Genomic DNA, 20,385 nt, shown 5'->3' with positions numbered 1-20,385 from the left:
TCTAGCTCCTCCATTGGGGGCCCTGTGTTCCATCCAATAGCTGACTGTGAGCATCCACTTCTGTGTTTGCCAGGCACTGGCATAGCCTCACAAGAGTCCGCTATATCAGGGTCCCTTCAGCAGAATCTTGCTGGCATGAGCATTAGTATCTGGGTTTGGTGGCTGACAAATACCAATACTTAATACACATGAACAGCTTTATGAATTATATATATATTGCTAATACTGGTCCTGTGGAATATGCTGCCCACTAAAAGTTTACCTGCTAGTAGATACCATGGCTTAATCCTGAGGACTAAGCAGCAATACAACTAAGAGTGGTGTTTTATGTCCAATGATGACCTGTATCCTTGATACACATTACACAAGTTAACTATCGCTAAGCCATATACCCCTATCTTGCCATTTTTAGCTCTTTATTTTCCCTACTTTCCCTTCATCAATATTATCTTTAGAATCTTAGCTTCGGGAAGCAGGACCTTTGGTCACATAGGTTCAAGACAGATTTCCATGCTATTGCGGTACATAGAGACCTGGAGGGTGTAGCCAATCCTTCCCAGACACTCCTCCCTGTAAAAGGTATTTAATCTCAAGCCATCCCTGAGAAGTGGGGTATGGTTTTACATATCCACTTTCCACCATGGCAATAAATGATTCAGAACTACAGACTGTCTTTTTTCGAGATCCTCAGTGGGGAGCCATAGAGAAGGCCTTTGCCTACAGAGCAACTGTCTCATCTCCCATAGAAGGCCTCTCTGCACTCCCAGCCAAGACCATCATAAAGCCCAAGCCTGCAGTCAATTCAAGTACTCTCCCCATGGGACCAGTCAAACTCCCCATCCTGCTCCTACTCCCTAGCCCAGGGCTAAAACCAGGCCCCTGGTCCCCACTGTTCTCAGTTATTCCACCACTTCCAATGGCACCTGGGTATTCAAGAGCTTGGGAAGTCTATAGCCCCAGCCTCTTCGAAGGCTCTGTCTGGGAATACCCACCCTCCCAGCCCCCAACTAGCTCTGGCTGTTCTGTACCTCAGACTGCTCTTTCCCACCACAAGTAGTGCTTTGGTACTTTCCTACAATACAAGCCCAGTTTGGCATGGGACAAGTGCAGTCAAACTCTCCAGGTTCTGCCTCCTCAAGCTGTGAAGACCTGTGGCAGAGCGGACACAGGACCTACAACTAAGGACACTGAATAAGCTAGCACTATATATCATATAATCAACACCAAGTTGGGTTTTGGAATGAGCATAAATTTCTTTCTCTAGCTTACTCCTCTATGGACTTTCTATAATCACACCTAACTCAGATGAGGAGGTGGAAGGAAATCAACTTCAGTAAGAACTCTTAAATTGGACTGTACCATATTTTCTATGAGATTTGCTAAGCTAACTTTATCAAACCCCAATCCCAAACACATATGTTTGTGTTTCTGGTGTAACCTTGGCTGTCCCGAAATTCATTCTGTAGACCAGGCTAGCCTCACTTGGAAACCCACCTTCTTTGGCCTGTCAAGTGCTGGGATTAAAGGCATGTGCCACCACAGCTTAGCTTGGTATTTCTTTATAGAAAGGAAATAGTTTAATTTGAAATGAAATCTAGAAGCTGAGACTAGAATCCAGGCTTCAGGAACACAATACAAACACTGTACCACAAAGCTACTTCTGCAGCCTAAAAGCTTTAAACTTGAGTCTAAAGTGTAGCCCAGCTCAGAATGGTGGCTCCATCCTGTAATTCCAGTAATTGAGAGACTGAGGCAGGAGGATCTGGAGCTCCAGGTCAGCCTTGGCTGTATGTGAGACCCTGTCTGAAAAACAACAAACAAACAAACAAAACAAAACAAACAAACAAAAAACAGGTTCAGCTAGTGAAGTGTTTGTTGTTTAACCATTAAGTTCTGAATTTGGGTCCTCACCACCTATGTAAAAACATGACTATGTAACTCTAGTAGTAAGGGTAGCTAGATCATGGAGGAGTAGAAAGAGCTTGTGATTTCCAATGTGCTTAGAGTTCAGTGAAATATCTGAGCTAAAAAAAAGAAAAAAAAAAGACATAGCAGGATAATTCAGGAGGTAAAAGTGCATGCCACCAAGCTTCATGACATCAGTTCCATACCTGGAACCTATATGGTATTAGGAGGAGACTAGCAAAAACTGTCCTGCCTTTCACATTGTTGCCTGTGCTCCCCCACCCCCCGCCCAAGCTTAAAAATGAAAACTGGAGAAATAATGGAGGAAAACATTTAATCGTCAACCTCTGGTTTCCAGGTACATCCACATAAAGAGCATCTATATGCAAGTATGTATGAAATAAAAGTGTAGGTTCTTCTAAGGCATAGGATGAAATCCTACACCGTTCCCACCTTCCAGCCTGGCACAAGAATCATCTGTCTAATGTACCAACAGCACATATACTACCTACCTACTACTAATGGTAATGGTAAGTGGTAATCAGACCACTTTGGTATCACAGGTTTCATGTTTGGGTAACCTTTATTTTACTTAGAATGATCCTAAAGCACGGTGATGGTTTGTACATGCTCGGCTCAGGAAGAGGCACTATTAGAAGATCTGGCCCTGTTGGAGCAGGTGTGTCACTGTGGGTGTGGGCACCCTAGCTGCCTAGAAGCCATTATTCTGCTAAGAGTTGCCTTAGTCACAGTGTCTCTTCACAGCAGTAAAACCCTAAGAAAGAAGTTGGTACCAGGAATAGAGTATTGTGATAGGCCTAACCATGCTTTTGTTTTGGAAGACTGTGAACTTTGGGATTTGGATTTGGAAAGCAGTGGAATGCTTTAAATAGCAGGAATATGGAAGACTTTGTAACTAAGAGTGATTTGAATTGTGAGGACCTGGCCTAAGAGATTTCAGTGGAGAATTTCAATATGTGGCCTACAGCCTGTTTTTGTGGTCTTTTGTTGAAGAATGTAGCTATTTTTTGCACTTGTCTCAAGAGTCTGCCAGAGGCTAAGGTGAAGAGACTCAGATTAATTGCATTATCAAAGGAAGTCTCAAAAAAGCCCAGAAAAGTCTCTGCTCTCTGGTTAGGTCTCATGAAGAGCATTTTGAACAAGCATAGAGCAAGCTTAGAATGGAAAAATATAAAATACATGGTTCAAGTATTAAAGAGGTACCAGGAAGTGAAATGGAGCTGGATCCTGTGTTACAGGATATTAAATTGAATGAAGGGATTAGTAATCTTGGGAAAGATCCCACCCAGCTAAGTTCAGGTCCTGGCATGGTAGTATAAGCCTTTAATCTCAGGAGGCAAGGGCAAGCAGATCCGAGTTCAAGAGAAGCCTCAGAGAGAGCAAATTCTAGGTGAAGAAAACTTAAATCCAGGCTTAGTGGACCACACCTTTAATCCCAGTGCTTAGGAGAGAGGCTTGCAGATCTCTGAGTTCAAAGTCAGTCTATGGAGCAAGTTCCAGGACAGCCAAGCTTAGGCAGTAAAGGAGTTGTAAAACAGAAAACTGGTGATAATGTAATGGAACAAGGGGGATATGTTCCAGCCACAAGCAGCAGCAGGACTGGGCAGCTTTGGTCACATGGCTCTGGCTTTTAGAGTCCAGAACTGAAGGCATTACTGGGACAATTGATGCTGGTTACCTGGAGATAAGAAATTAGTAGTGATTAAGAAGAGCCCAGCATCACTGAGGTGAAACCAGGGAAAGGTTTTCTAAAAGCACAAAGAAGCTAGCTGTGTTCCAGGTTGTTATCTTGTGCTGCAGCAGTATTTGGAGGCGTGTAAGAGTCACCCAAATGATACTGGTTTTGAAGGTGTGGAGTCATGAAGAACAGCTGAGGCTTGGTACTGTGATAGAGGCCATGGAAGGCCATTGTTGAAGATGCAGCCCAAGACTGAAGGGGTCATGCAAAGGAGCTGAGGCTTGGCACCATGAAAACAGCCTATGAGAGGCTACTGGTTAAGCTAGTAGCAGCAGAAGTCCTCAGTGTAATTGGGGATGCTAGTACCAGGGGATGAGCACCAAAACCAGCAGCAGCAGTGGTGGAGTGGATCAACCTGAACTTAGAGTACTAAAGAGGGCAGAGCTGGAGAAATGACTCCAAACCCTTGGAGGAGTCCAGAAGATCATGTATGAATTCCAGACATTGAAAAAAGAATCTGTAACACTGAAGTTGCCTTGGAGACCTTAAGATGTTTGAGATGGGCTATCTGCTGAGGAAAGCTGCTAAGGGATGGAAACATCCCAGGAGAAAGAAGTTTGTTGCAGTCAACAAAGATGAAAAAGGAGTTGGAAATCTGAAGACTGCCTTGAAATCAGACATGGAGATCCAGTTTTGAGTTTGCCCAGCTGATTTCCTGTCTTGCTTTGGGGATTACAGTTAAGTGATTGGATGAATCTCAGAAGAGACTTTGAGTTTTTAACACCGTTGAAACTGCTATAGACTATGGGGACTTTTGAAGATAGACTAAATATATTTTGTATTATGCTATGTTTAGGTATGGCCTCAATAGATTCATATGTTTGGACAAGCATATGGGGGCCTGGGAGTGGAATGTGATGGTCTGTATATGCTTGGCCCAGGGAGTGGCACGATTAGAAGTTGTGGCCCTGTTGGAGTAGGTGTGTCACTGTGGGTGTGGCTTTTAAGACCCTCATCCTAGCTGCTTGGAAGCCAGTATTCTGCTAGCAGCCTTCAGATGAAGATGCAGAGCTTTCGGCTCCTCCTGCACCATGCCTGTCTGGATGCTGCCATGTTCCCACCTTGATGATAATGGACTGAACCTCTTGATCTGTAAGCCAGCCCCAACTAAATGTTGTCCTTGTAGGAGTTAGTTGCCTTGGTCCTGGGGGTCTCTTCACAGCAGTAAAACCCCCAAGTCAAGCACCAAAACAAGTCCTTCCTCAGGTATAAGAGACCCTGTCTCAAAGCAACAACAAAACAACGTAAAAAAAGTCAGACCTGGTGGAACCCCTACATAACCAGACCTCTGAAATCTGAGGCCCAACAACCCCACATTCTAATCCAGCCTTGATACATACCAAGCCCAAACTTGAACTCAGCTTTAACAAAAACCTCAGGAAAACAACCTTCAATAAATTCAGCAATACAACACCTGCCTACCATTTTTAAGGTCAGGGGTCTGATCCTTTTCCCAGATGGGAAAGAATCTTTGTGGAAACGGGAAGGGGAGGGAAATCTGTGCTAGTTTTGCTTTTCCACCTGTGTGACTTATGGTGTGTGTGTGATGTATACTTAGGACAGAAAAGGCATCAAATTAGAAGGCTTACTACAATCCACTATTTCAGGCATCCAGAGTGTCTTGGAATATATTCCTTACAAATAAGAGGCGTTACTTTTCAGTAAATCTACCTTTGGAAAATCTACCTCTTATCTATAAGATCAACTTTTAATTCACCTCTATTATATAACCCAATATTCACTAAATTCATGAATGAGTATAAAATTGACATTAATGGGGCTAGCAATGGGCTTACTTCAGTGGTAGATATAGATTGCTTAGAAAGTTGGAGGCCCTAAGTTTAATTCATACTATTGGAAGAGGAAAAAAAAGTTAAAGAAAGGAGGAGGAGGAAGAAGAAAGAAGGATGAAAGGAAGAAGGAAAGAGAAAGGAGAATAGAGGAGAAAGGAAGAAAGGAGACAGAGGATGCGGAGCAGGAGGAAGAAGAAACAAAACAAAACAGGGTGGGACCGCCTAACTTCCAATCAATCTTTTTTCTTTTTACCTTCCCCAACTCTGAGGAAGGGTCTCTAGCTCAGGCTGGCCACTACAGCCTGCTTTACAACCAAACTTTACAATGTTCCTAAGAAGATATTGCTTAGTGAAAAGGATCTAGAAAAACAATATAATCAGTATTAAAAAAAAAAAAGATTTAAGAAGGGTGAGGAACATTCATATTCTTACCTATTGCCATAAATATTTCATTTACATTCATTGATGTCTTAGCTGATGTCTCCATAAATAATAAGCTGTTGTCATCTGCATAGGACTGTGCTTCCTGTTTAAAAAGAAAAATCCCTTAAGCATATACTGTATACAGTTTATTTATAGATTTCCTTATTTGATTTCTATTACTAACAAGTGGAGAATATACTGTGGCAAAGGAAGAAACAATGAACTTTTTTTTTTTTTTCCGAGACAGGGTTTCTCTGTGTAGCCTTGGCTGTCCTGGAACTCACTTTGTAGACCAGGCTGGACTCAGAAATCTGCCTGCCTCTGCCTCTCAAGTGCTGGGATTAAAGGCGTGCGCCACCACGCCCGGCCCACCACGAACTTTTTTATCTAAATTTTTTACAAAGTCTACCTTTACTCACCAGATCTAAGAATAAACCCAGTCACAATAATAATTGGGGAACAGTGTATCATTTTACCCTATATTCTCTTCAAACACAATGGCAATGTCTACTACGACTTATAAAAATAAAGACAGATTTTGTAATAAATATGGAAATCCAATGTCTTAGCACTGGCAACTACTGAATTACATTCTCATGTTTAATTTTCAATGACATACAGCATTAAAATTCAAACTACGTTATGAACTATTTCCCTTAAAATTACAATCTGTCCTACATTTCTGTCATGCTTTCCAGTTTATCTATATTGTTGCCTTTGATCCTCTTAGAACAACTGAGGCCCCTTGAGCTGTTACAGCACAGGTCCACTTCTGAACAAAACTGAAGTTCTTTAAGATGTTTTGCTGGGGAGTGTAGTTGTTGTGGAGAGCATAGCAGATAACAGACTTCACAAGGTCATCGTAAGAATTAAAGAAGTTAAAAGTGCAAAGTGCTCTGCTTAATATACCATGATACAGTAGCTTCCTCTATCTACACTCTAGCAATGTCATGAAGAAAGAGTCCCATCTACATATTAGGCCACAGCCAGAACTACCTGAGCAAGAGAAATAGTTTTAATAAATATAAAAATTTTTGTAAATATGAGTAGCATTTGCTGTTTTGTAGTGGAAGGCATTTTTAATTAATTACCTTAAATATATACAGCCTGGAGGTACTTTAAGATCAGGCTGGCCTAAAACTTGTGGCAATACTCCTCCTACCTCTGCCTCCTGAGTAACGGGATTATATGGATATACTGCCATGCCTGACTCAAGCATTATAATTTTTACATACATAGTACACTTATATATTTGTATGTATGCTATGTATGTATATATGTTTGGGGTAGGTATGTGCCAGTAAGTATGCATGTGGAGGGAGGTCAGAGGACAATTTACATTTCTCTCTCTCCAGCACCTGGGTTCTAGGCATAGAACTCAGCACCCTTAAATGCTGAGTCACCCTGCTGGGTCGAAAATAATTGTCTTTTAAGGACAGCTATGTAAGCATGTGTGCATTCACATACATATACACGTTAAGTGTGTGTTTGTGTAGCAATATATGAAGTATATGCATATATAAGGTAGGAAGAACATTAACTTTTTTGCAGGTGGGAGTGGAGGGATGGAAGGTACAGAGCAGTATTTCTGCAATCTTTCATGTAATTCTTCTTGGGAAGGGACAGGGTCTCACGTAGCCAAGGCTGTCCTTACCCACTCCCCACCCCCATCCTCCTCCATCTATTTCCCCTGATATTATGTTTGCTACCATGCATGCCTGGTTTACACAATGGCTCAGAATAGAACCCCCAAACACCCATACACTCTAGGCAAGTGTTCTCTCCATCCATCCATCCATCCATCCATCCATCCATCCATCCATCCATCCATCCATCATCTGAGCTATATCCCTGACCCCATTAGGAAAAATATTTTACTTATTACTGTTTTGTATTTTTTCAAAGTCTGTATTTTTAAGGTTTAAAATTACTTTAAAACAAGATTTTAAGTTAAAAGTAAAATTCCACATACCTGGAAGTCAACGGCTCTTTTATTTGCTAAGTCAGCTTTGTTTCCTGACAAAGCTATCACAATATTAGGACTTGCTTGCCTCTGAAGTTCTTTAACCCAGTTTTTTGCTCTCGCAAAGGATTCCTGTTAAGAGAAGGAAAAGCTATCTGGCACAGGCTCAAAACCGAGTTAGAAAGCATTCTCTATGAAATAAGGCTTAAAGAACCTAGTACAGTTGTTTTCAACCTTCCTAATGTTGAAAACTTTTAATACAGTTGCTCATACTGTGATGATGCCCAACCATAAAATTATTTTGCTGCTACTTCATAACTAATTTTGTTAGTTATGAAATGTGCTGCAAAAATCTGATATGCAGCCAGGCGTGGTGGTACATGCCTTTAATCCCAGCATTTGGGAGGCAGAGGCAGGCGAATTTCTGAGTTTAAGGCCAGCCTGGTCTACAGAGTGAGTTCCAGGACAGCCAGGACTACACAGAGAAACCCTGTCTCGAAAAACCAAAAATAAAAAATAAAATAACCCAACTAATATGCAGGATGGTCTTAGGCAATCTCTGTCAAAGTGTGTGGTTAGATCCCCAAACCACTACCCTAGGGTGACCCTGTGGCAAGAGTGTATTTTTTTAGTACTATATCATTTAAGGCACTTTCATTTTATATTTCACTCACAAAAAGCTTTGGCAGAAATGTTATGACTGGCTACAAATGAATTTCCCAAAAAATCTTTAACCAAATTGTAAGTAACAAAAATGATTATTCAAACTGGCTTTAGAATAGTAAGATTATACCCACCTCATTTGTGATATCATACACAACTATGGCTGCTTGTGCTCCTCGGTAGTACATTGGTGCTAGGCTGTGATACCGTTCTTGGCCAGCTGTATCCCATATTTCAAATTTTACTGTTGTGTCATCAAGACACACTGTTTGGGTTAGAAAGGCAGCTGAAAGAGAAAATATCTATAATAAGTTTATCCTTTTTCTCAACTTTTAAAAAAAAGACATGAAGGCCAGGCTGACCTGAAATTCACTGCATAACCAAAGATGACATTGAATCTTTAAAAAGACTCTGTGTGCCATATATGTGTACAGGTCAGAGGGCAATTTTCAGGAATTGGTTCTTTCCTTCCACTGTGTGGGCTCAGGTCAGGCTGTGTGTCAAGAACCTTTGTTTTTATTCTGATTCTAATTTCAACAAACAGTACCTACCTATATTAAAGAATACTTTACACTCAGTATGGAGATACAAACCTGTAATCCCAGCATTTATTCACCGGAAGCAGAAGAATCATGAATTTGAGCCTAGCCTGGGCTTATATCCATACATAAACATGTAAGAACATGGTCCATGAATGGAGCTGTATGCTCTTGTGCTTTTGAGATAACTCCAAGAAAACAAGAGTCTTGTGACCTCAATTTCTTAAAAAACAGGGAATTGTTCTTGGATTATGTTATCGTTCCCCTCCCAGGTATAGTAGATAGGATTGAGTTTACTTTAGTTGATTCATTGCAACTGGCTATTGTTATCTGTTTATATGCCTCACTGTAAAGTTTTTTCCCCTTTTTTTCCCCACATGTATCTTGTCCTTGTGATCTCAGGAGAACCTGAACTCATAAGAACTTCATAACAATGTTACTCAAGTGATTATTCTTGACCCTCAAGGTATAAATTGCCTGTTATTCTGAATAAAGTTGGCTATTACACGAAACATTAGTCCATCTCATTTTCAGGCTCCACTTTCCCCACTGCCTTTAAAGTGGTTAACAAGGGTTGATAATTTAGTCTGGTTCATGTATGAGCCCTCAGTTTCCCTACAAGCCATTTCCACCACACCCTCCCCACATTCCCACTTTAACTCTAGTACTAGAATATATTCTACAGTATATCCCATTTTAGACTACTGTGGCAGCACATGCTTGTACTATCAGCATTCATATCAGTCTGGGGCAGAAAGACTGCTGTGAATTCAAGGCCAGCTTTGGAAATCTACTGAGTTCCAGGCTTGCTTGGGACACAGAATAAAATCCTATCTCAAAAAGTCAAAAACAAAGCTTGAATAGCACCTGCCATCTCAGCACTTACAGAAAGGATTGTTACAAACTTGGGGCCAGCCTGGGCTATATAGGGAGTTTCAGATCAGCTTGGGCTACAGAATAATACCCTGCTCAACACCCCTACCTCTAAAAAATCTCCAAAAAAAAACAAAGCACCACAAAGTGTGCATAACTAGAAACAATTCTTAGCCCATGGAGATAACTGTCAATTACACTGCTTTAATGAAAGACCAGTCCAATTTTCAAACCAGTTAAGTTATACCAAAATCCACTTAACTAGGTCATTAAGATGGCTCAATGGACACAAACAACAGCAACATAAACCAACTGAGTTCTATTATTGGAACCCTCATGAAGGAGAAAATTGTCCTTTGCTACTGTGGCACAGGCACACTCATAGATGAATAAAGAGAAGAAAAAAAAATGTAAAGACAACCAACTTTCTTCATAAATGTTAAAAAATTCCAAGTAAATACAAGAAAATATTAAATACATCAAAAGAAGAATAACTCACCAGCAAATTAAGAGATCCTTTCAGAAGAACTAAACCATTACAATAATAGTTTAAAACAAAAATTGGCTTTTATCTAGATAACCTGTAAAAAGCATTGGAGTCAGTTCTAAAAGAATACAGCAACTATCCTATCTGTAAGCATGAAACTGGCAGACCACCTAGAGCCATTCCAAGGCTCTGAGGAATTCTGATTCTGTGAAAGATAATGCCCACACCATTATAATTTAGTATTAATATTAGTATTTCTCTATAATAAAGTTGTTATGGGAAAATATTTTAAACCTACAGGTATCAGCTTAACTAACACTTGACTTGTGATGAGCTAGTAGTTGCACAATGGAACACTGAATAAGCAGGTGAAACTTCTTGGAAAGTAACAGGGTTCAAGGAACCACAGCAAGAACAGATCATTGTCCACACTCTGTGTGGTCTGCTGCTTCTGTGCTCCCAAAGCTTTATATTTGATTCTTCTGGTGCTGGTGCTTAAACACAGGCACTCAGACATGCTAGGCAAATACTGTATCTGACCAGCCTTACTCTCTCTTACTTTACTTGTTGTTCAGAGACAGCATCACATTCAATTGTATTGCAGACTTGACTCAGCCTCCTAAATGTTAGGGATTACAGGAATAAACTAAATAAATACTGGCTGAAACTATAACCACTTAGTCTATAAATACCCAAGTTCACACTGTACTGTTTCAGGAGGGGAAGAAAATATCCAAACTGATGGCATCAAAAGAATAACAAAAAGCAGTTAATCTCTCCTAAAACTGCCCCAATAAAACACAGAGGGAACACAAAAACTATGGAAACTAAAGTGACTCTACCCCAGATAGTTATTTGTACTGCTGCTCAGGATAGCACTCAACCACTAAGCTACATCCAAGCTTCCAAGTTAGGTAGCAAATTCAACTCAAAATTACCTTATCAGACTTAACAATTAAAATCTGTAAGACTACTGGATTTAACTATACAAACAAATCTGAGACCCTATGTTTTTGAAGCATCCAAAATGCAAAGGTGAATACACTCAGAAAAATGTGATTTTTTTTTTAGCATAGTTTCTATAACTAAGCATGGTGCCACATGCCTGTAATCCAAGCACTTGGGAGGATGAGACAAGAGGATAAAGAGTTGAAGGCCCATCTCAACTACACAATGAGACCCTGTGTACATCAAAAGCCTATATGCTGGCCTGTCTACCGTGGTTTTTTTTTTTTTTCTTTCTCTTTTTTTTTTGTGTCTACCATGTTTTATCCTTCTCAAAAATACATTTTTCAAACAACACAAAGATGGGGCTGGAGAGATGGTCCAACAAAAAGAAGCACTCATTGCTCTTACAGAAGATTCAATTTACTTCCCAGCACTCACATAGCAGCTCACAATTATTCATAACTCTAGTTCCAAGGAATATGACCCCATCTTCTGACCTCTGTAGGTCCCACAGATTCAGTATTAATAAAAAGCAGTATTGCCAGGCGTGGTGGCAAACACCTTTAATCCCAGCACTCGGGGCCAGCCTGGTCTACAAAGTGAGTTCCAGGACAGTCTGGGCTACACAGAGAAACCCTGTCTTGAAAAACCAAACCAAACCAAAACAAAACAAACAAAAACAAAAAACAAAAGAAGCAGTGTCAAATAATATTTGTATATCAATGTTCAAAACAGTAATGTATATAATAGTTAAAATATGGAAGCAACTGAAGTTATCAAAAAATGGATGTACCAGGCATGACACATGCCATTAATTCTAGCACTCAGGAGGCAGAGGCAGATGGATCTCTGTTGAGTTTGAGATCAGATTGGTATACACAGTGAGTGAGTTCCTATTTCAATAAATAAAGATGGATTGGCTAGCTGAATAGTAGAGGCCTGGGTCCAATCTTCCACACTGTAAAGAGAGAAAAAAGGAGACAGAGGTATGATCCCAAATGTTTATGATCTCCTTCTGTTGAGAAGTGTAGACAGGACGATCTCCTCCTAGCTCAGCTTCCTAGGTACTAGAATTAAAAGTAGAGTCTGCTAGTACATAGATATGATTTAAAATTAGTTTAACATTTAGTCCCTTACACTTGATTATCCAAATATATACTAAAACAACTTAGTACTTGACATGGTATTATTTGCTATTGTACTCCTGCAATCCTGGCACCAGAGAGGCAGAAGGATGGTCTCAAGTTCAAAACCAGCCAGTATTATACTGAGTCTTATCTTTACAAAGGTACATGTTACAAAGAAAGAAATAATGGAGCTGGAGAGATGGCTTAGTGCTTGAGAGCACTGGCAGTTCTTCCAGAGGACCTGGGTTCAATTCTCCCACCCACATGACAGTTCACAATGCCTGTAACTACATACAATACTAGGGAATCCATCCTCCTATGGCCCCTATAGGCACTGTGTGCAGACATAGATGCGATTGCGGACACACACCACCATCACCAACAAAAACCAGGGCATAGTGGTACACACTTATAATCCCATCAGTGCGAGCCAGGGAGGGCAAAAGAATCAAAAGTTCAAGATCATCATCATCCATTTAGGCTCAAAGAAAGGTGCTAACAACAATCACAGAATTAATCATTATTTGTTTATCATGACTGTTTTATTATTTTATATGTATTTTTTTCTTTTTTTTCTTACGAGAAGTAAAGGAGAAATAAAAAAAGGGGGATAAGAAAAATGAAAAAGGGAAATGGAAAAAGAAAAGAATGGAGAAAAAAATAGAAGCAAGGGAAGATGCTGAGAGTGCAAAGGAGCACTAGTAAAAATCTTGATGTTAATTCCCAGCAGCACGAGGAGAGTAGAAATAGTATCTTAATAAAGTATAGATATTTTAAAATGCTGAATTAATGATTTTGCTTGTCATCTAATTACTTATCTGCTGCCCATTAATAGTTCATTTCATAATATTCTGTTTCTTGATGATCTGTTCCTCTGGCAATAAAGTCTTCCTTGTGGTAAAAACAAAACAAAAGAAAACAAAAAAAAACAAAAAAAAAAAAAAACCAAAGCCAAGCCTTATTAAGTAAATACTACATATGAATTCACAGAAAAAGTAAATATAATTAACTTGCTTTGAGGGGTTATAGCTATACGTGGACACGTGGAAAAAGTCTATAAACACTTTAGTTGTAGATAATAATTTTTGTTACATGTTGAGATTTTTACAATATATAAGTGGCAAAAAATAAAAGTTATGAGGCCTTGGAGCTGGGGTGATAGGTCCTGTTTAGGAGTGTCTGTTACTCTGATAGAGGACCCAGTTTCCATGCCTATGTGCAATTCACATCCACCTGTAATGGCAGTTGGAAGGTATCCAATGCAGTCTTCTTTTAGCTTCCTCAGGCAAAAGGCATGCAGGTGGTGTACTTAGACACATGCAGGCAAACAAAATACTCATATGTATTGTAAAAAAAAAAAAAAAAAAAAAAAAGATTTATTTATTGTATGTAGCTGCCTTCAGACACACCAGAAGAGGGCATCAGATATCACTCCAGATGGCTGTGAGCCACCATGTGGTTGCTGGGAATTGAGCTCAGGACCTCTGGAAGAGCAGTCAGTGCTCTTAACTGCTGAGCCATCTCCCCAGCCCATATTTTAAAATCTTAAAAAAAAAAAAAAAAATTAAGCCGGGCGTGGTGGCGCACGCCTTTAATCCCAGCACTCGGGAGGCAGAGGCAGGCGGATTTCTGAGGCCAGCCTGGTCTACAAAGTGAGTTCCAGGACAGCCTGGGCTATACAGAGAAACCCTGTCTCGAAAAATCAAACAAAAACAAAAACAAACTAGGGCTTTGCTATGTAACTATGGCTGGCCTATAACTCCTTATAAAGACCAGTCTGGCCCTAAATTTGACTGACATTCACCTGCCTCTGGCTCCTGAATGCTAGGATTACACTACTTCACCGAGTAAAAGATAGGGAACAGCACAGATAAATAATGTGGGTGGTGGCACATGCCCACGTAATGTCAGTACCTGAGAAGCTGAACTGTGAGGACATTTTGAGCTTAAAGCCAAAATAACAACAAATTAAAATTAAATTAACCAAGAGAAAAAAAAGACAAAAATAAATAAATAAATAAATAAATTAACCTCCCAAATCTATCAGATTAACAGTTACAGGTACTTACAGGAATTAAGCCAAGATTCCCACAGAAACTAGAAGTGTTCTAAGAGAGAAAACTTATGAAAAGACAGGAACCCTTTAAATCTCAGTCACTAAAGCTTCTTTTGGTTTTATAACCATATGTAATAATCACATTACAGAAATAAGTTCAGGAGCAAACATTTGAAGATGACATCTACTACTGGATTGTAACCTGAAACTGCAAACAGAAAAGCGAGAGGGTTAAATGTCTAACACTGGAGACACAGCTCAGCAGTAGGGTATCTTACATAACTTACAAAGACCCTGGTTTTGGTCCCCAGCACCAGAGAGGGAGGGAGGGAGAGAAGGAGGGAATAAGTGAGAGAGAGAGAAAGAGAGTGTGTGTGTGTGTGTGGGGGGGGTTAAGAAAATAAGAAAACAAAAAATGGGACTGCAAGGTATGAAAGAAAATAGAACGATAAAGAACCCTGAGAAATGTGACCACTAACAAAATAGAATAGACATATAACCATTATAAAGAACACCGAGGAAGCTCTTCTGTTAAGACCTTAACAGTAGATTTCATGTTCTAGGAGGCCTACCTACATTATATGGTGTCACGCTACAATTTTCTTACAAGACTGGCACTGACACTGTAACTTGAGCTTGGTCATAAAAAAGTCTCTAGCTTCTATCTAATTCTTGCATAACACTTATGCTTAAACTCAGCTATTAAGTTGTCAAGGAAAACCTAGGCTGAAGTAAGTATAAAAAGCCAGATTGCTACAAGTGAGTTCAATTCCCAGGATCCATATGGTGGCAGGAAGAGAACAAGTACAAGCCATCCAATCTCCATACATATAACCACATATAAAGATAATTTGTAAAATAATGTATAGCTGTATAAGTTGTTAAACCGGGGCTGGAGAGATGGCTCAGCAGTTAAGAGCACCGACCGCTCTTCCAGAGGTCCCGAATTCAAATCCCAGCACCCACATGGTGTCTTACAATCATGTAATGAGATCCGATGCCTTCTTCTGGTGTGTCTGAAGACAGCCGCAGTGTACTTACATATAATTAATAAATAAATCTTTAAAAAAAAAACAACAAAAGTTGTAAACCAAATGGGGCGTGGGGGGCAAAAAAATCGGAACCTCGATGGGACAAACAATGAAGTTAGGTATCTTGGAGGCCTAACGGAAACCTTAACTCCCTTATTTCTCATCTCCCTAACCCTTTCCTTTCCTTCTTTTAGGCAGGGTGTCACTATGCAGTCCTGGCTGGCCTGGAGAAGGCATACTCCATCACATCTAGCCCTTTTACCTCCTTTTTCTAAGACAAAGTTTCTGAAAAGTACTTTCACATCATCTAACTAACACGTAAAAAGAGGAGTCAATAACTTTCAAATATTTGGTTACACAACACAGTGCTTGTTACGTACACTGAGATTTTCTAGTTTCAACTGCTTGCAAAAACAAAACCCAGAAACCAAACAAACAACAACAACACCAAAAACAATAAACCAAAACCAGTAACAATAACAACCTCACATGGCAACAACAGTTGCACTGAAGGACTTGCTTTGAATTAACTGCAAAAGTCCAGGCAACTTATGGAAGCTACTACCTTGGTTTCTTCACCTATAAAATTTAGTGTTTTTATACAGCCATGCTAATGTAATGATGAGACTTGAAAATGTCTCATCTAAGTCCCATGAGTAGACACGTGTCTTAATAGGTCAAATTGCTTCTATAAAGTAACATCTTTCTGAAATTTACAAATTAGATGCAAATGCAATATAGCCCCAAAATGTACTGTTATTTCATGGTGCTTTGTTTTACAAAGATAAAAAGAGTGCCATTCCTCCCATCTCTGTCATTTCAGTAGTAGGAACAAAAAAGAAGCATTTCAAGGCCAGTCCAGACTATACAGCAAGACTGTCTCAAAATAAAGGGAAGGAGGGGAAAGAAATCAAGAAGGGAGCGGTGGGATTGGAGAGATGGTTCAGAAGAGTTACTGGCTGCTCTTCCAGAGGTCCTGAGTTCAATCCCCAGCAACCATGTGGTGGCTCACAACCATCTATACTGGGATCTGATGCCCTAGGCATACATGCAGGTAGAATACTGCATATATAATAAATAAATAAAATTTAAAAACAAAAAACAAACAAAAAACACCTTAAAGAAGGGAGTGGTGGAGAGATTTGTAAAGTACTGTGATTATCTTCAAAGTCCAATGATATTACTGGACCTAAAAAAAATAAAAATAAATAAATAAAAATCTCAGCTACTCTGGTAGCCAAGGGAGGAAGATTCTGCTCTTAAGAGTTCAAGTCTTGCCAGGTGGTAATGGCACACTCTTTAATCCCAGAATTTAGGCAGAGGCAGGCGGATTTCTGAGTTCGAGGCCAGCCTGGTCTACAAAATGAGTTCCAGGACAGCCACACAGGATAGCTACACAGAGAAACCCTGTCGGGGGGCAGGCAGTTGGGGGGGAAAAGTTCAAGTCTTGCTCTGAATCACAGTGAGTTCAAAACAAAGAGGAAAATAAGGTTTCCTGTCTTAAAAACAAAGAGGAAAATAAAGTGGGCTGGGCTATAATTCAGAGATAGAGTACTTGTTTAGTACAGATAAAGCACTAGGTTTAATCCCTAATGTTAACAATACATAAAGAAAAAAAGTCTAAAACATGATACCAACAAAAATTTTGATGGGTCAGCAATTAAATAGTTAAGAGTTTATGCTTACATCAAGATAGCTGGTAAAAACAAAAATCTGGGCCAGCAAAATGACCATGGGTGCTTGGCACACAAACCTGATAACCCGAGTTCTATCCCTGGAGTATATGGCAAAAGTAAGAAGTTAACACCCAAAATTAGCTCTCTGACCTCCACATACATACCACTGCACTCAAATACCCACAATGAAACATACAAAATACCAATTAAACCAAACAAACAAAGCCAAAAAATTTCCAAATAGAGCTGAGAATGCAGTTTAGGTGGTGGTAGTTTGCATCATCATATACTAACTCATGGGTTCAGTCCCCAGCACTGAATACTCAAGTGGCCTCTAATTCTAGCATTGGTGAAGTAAAAGTAGAAGGAACAGCTCATCACTACACAGTGAATTCAAGGTCAGCTTGGGCTGTAACGCTCTGACACAAAAACAAATCAACCACAAAAGTTTCTTGAATTACGGTTTCCTTTTTTGAGAGGCGTGACTTCAAACTTACTACATACTTGAGGCTGGTGTTGAACTTATCCTTCTGCCACCTTCCAAGTGCTGGGATTATAGGCACGTAACATTCATTATACACAGGTAAAACATGATTTCAAGTAGTAGTGTTTGGAAGTAGGGAATCAACTTCAGACAATCTACTATGCCCCAGTACTCAACAAAATGGTCAAGTGAACCAACGGAGGCAGTTCACTGGGTTAGAGGTCCTTAGTCAAGTTATTCTGCTGAACATTTTCAAATACTTGGTCAGTGCCAGCTCCCTAACCCTAGCAACACTGAGACAGAGCAAAATACTAATATTCATGATTTATAACCATTATTTGCAACTAATTTTAAGAGGATACAAAAGATAAACAACTGACTATATTACCTAGGCATATGTGTGACTTTATCTTCTGTGATACTGGGGGTGGGGTGGGGATTGAAACTAAGACCTTATGAATGCTAAGCAAACACTTTATCACTGAATATAACCTCAATATTTTTTGTTTTGTTTTTGAGACAGTCTGTGAATCCTGGCTGTCCTGGAATTCACTTTGATGAACAAACTCGCTCCAAAGCAGATCTGCCTACTTCTGCTTCCCAAGTGTTGGGGTTAAGTGTACACCATCACATGCAATTTAAAAGAATACCTGGGGTTGGGAATGTAGCAGCACAGTGTAGAGCACTAGCCTAGTCTACATGAGGCTCTAGATTCAATCTCTAGTACTATTAACAAAATGAAATCAACAAAAGGTGTTCTTTGGAAATCTTTATCTAGTTCAATACTTCATTTATAAAATATGTAAACAGGGCCAAAGTGTATATAAAGCACATAGGATTGTCATCAATCCTGTTCAACAGTAATATTTCAATTACACAGAGAACATTTTGAATGCATAACTCAGAGGACTGATTCTATAACTACTGCATCATCATCATCATCATCATCATCATCATCATCATCATCATCATCATCATCATCATCATCTCCTTAGGTCCTGAATGGCACAAACTAATATGAAAAATCAAATTTCTACTAACATCCAATACAATCTATAAACCCATGCACATAAGTTCTAAGAGGAAATAATACTGCCCATTAAGATAATATTCTTTCACTTAAAACCAAGGACAAACAGTAATTTTATTTTTGTATTAAAAAAACACAGGAGCCGGGCCTGGTGGCGCAGGCCTTTAATCCCAGCACTCGGGAGACAGAGGCAGGCGGATTTCTGAGTTCGAGGCCAGCCTGGTCTACAAAGTGAGTTCCAGGACAGCCAGGGCTACACAGAGAAACCCTGTCTCGAAAAACAAAACAAACAAACAAACAAACAAACAAACAAACAAAAAAACCACAGTAAGTTAGATGTATGTAAAAGAATAAATTCCTTTAGCTTCAGCACTCAGGGAAGCTTAGGCAGGAAGCTAACTAAGCTGCCTGACCTACAGATGGAGATCTTCTCAAAACCCAAACAAAAACCTCAAAGCCAAACAGCAAGAGCAGTAACAACAAACCTAGAAACAGTTGAAGTATTTTAAAAGTATCCCTTGTTTTTATAAATACAATATATTAAACATGGTCTAGCTCTCAAGAAGACCTAGGGTTCAGGGCCAGTCTGAATCACCCTTGTTTCAAATAATAACCCCTTCTCTGGGTGTTCTATCATTTTATTAAAAAGTAGTTTTAACAAAAAGCAGGGCATGCTAGTAGCACACATCTGTAGTCCCAGAAAGTAGTGGAGGCAGGACAATCAGTTGAGGCTAGCTTTAGCTACAGTGAGTCCGAGGCCACCCTGTTCTACATAAGATCCTATCTAAACAAACCCAACCAACTAAGCAGTGCCACTGACATGGGGAAAGCTGAGTGTGGTGGCACACCTCAGGAGGCTAAGGCCAAACTGCTGTAAGTTCCAGGCCTGCTTGTGCTACAGAAACCCTGTACCAAAAACCAAAACAAAAACAAATAAAAATACACTTAACATAAAAATTTCAGTAGGCTTCTGTTTTTTTTAGAGGTGGGGTGGGGGTGGGGAATAAACTTATTTTCCTGCTAGTTTTACTAAGGTATTATAGTGAGGTGAATGTGTACTGTTGACATGGTATGTCATGGGCACTGTCATATAAAGATCCCCATAGTCTTAGGCTCAGAGGAACACCGAAGCCTTCCTTGGGGTACTGAGTATAAGCTTTGATGGTGTGTGTAGAAAATCCCATCACAGCTTGTTCTCCTTGGGATTTTTATAGTCTGAGAACTGTTCCCATACAGACACTTCTGTTTTGAAGATTGGCCAAACCTGTCTCCTTGATCCAGTTATATACCAGAAACCTTACCTCTTTGTTTATCTGTATGCAATAACCTCTACTCCTTGCTCTGCTGTATGCAATAACTCCGCTCCCTTGTTCAACTCTATAATAAATATGCTGAGCTTCTGGGGGTGCTGTGATTTTTTTCCTCTAGAGTTCACAGTTCAACCAATCCCAGCTATTTCTGTGTGTCCATAGTCTGTTTTTTTCATTTCTTCACTGCCCCAGCCAGCAAAGACAGATCACAGTTATAACTGAGAAACAAAAGTTAAATATACTTCAACAAGCCGGGCGTGGTGGCGCACGCCTTTAATCCCAGCACTCGGGAGGCAGAGGCAGGCGGATTTCTGAGTT

General features: G+C 39.8%; 1 protein-coding gene across 1 annotated transcript in view; it reads right to left on the bottom strand.

Annotated features, from left to right (window-relative positions):
* Nucleotides 1–5,857: 5,857 nt before the first annotated feature.
* Nucleotides 5,858–20,385, bottom strand: part of Rab5a (RAB5A, member RAS oncogene family) — a 19,596-nt gene continuing 5,068 nt past the window's right edge. The window contains exons 3-5 of the mRNA XM_021218473.2: nt 8,641–8,792; nt 7,853–7,975; nt 5,858–5,983 (exon numbers count right to left, since the gene is read on the bottom strand). Coding sequence (XP_021074132.1) covers nt 5,858–5,983; nt 7,853–7,975; nt 8,641–8,792 — 401 coding nt within the window. The remainder of the gene's footprint in view (nt 5,984–7,852; nt 7,976–8,640; nt 8,793–20,385) is intronic.

Source organism: Mus pahari, chromosome 18 (assembly GCF_900095145.1).
Source record: "Mus pahari chromosome 18, PAHARI_EIJ_v1.1, whole genome shotgun sequence".
Taxonomy (NCBI): domain Eukaryota; kingdom Metazoa; phylum Chordata; class Mammalia; order Rodentia; family Muridae; genus Mus; species Mus pahari.
This window is presented reverse-complemented; position numbering and strand designations above follow the sequence as displayed.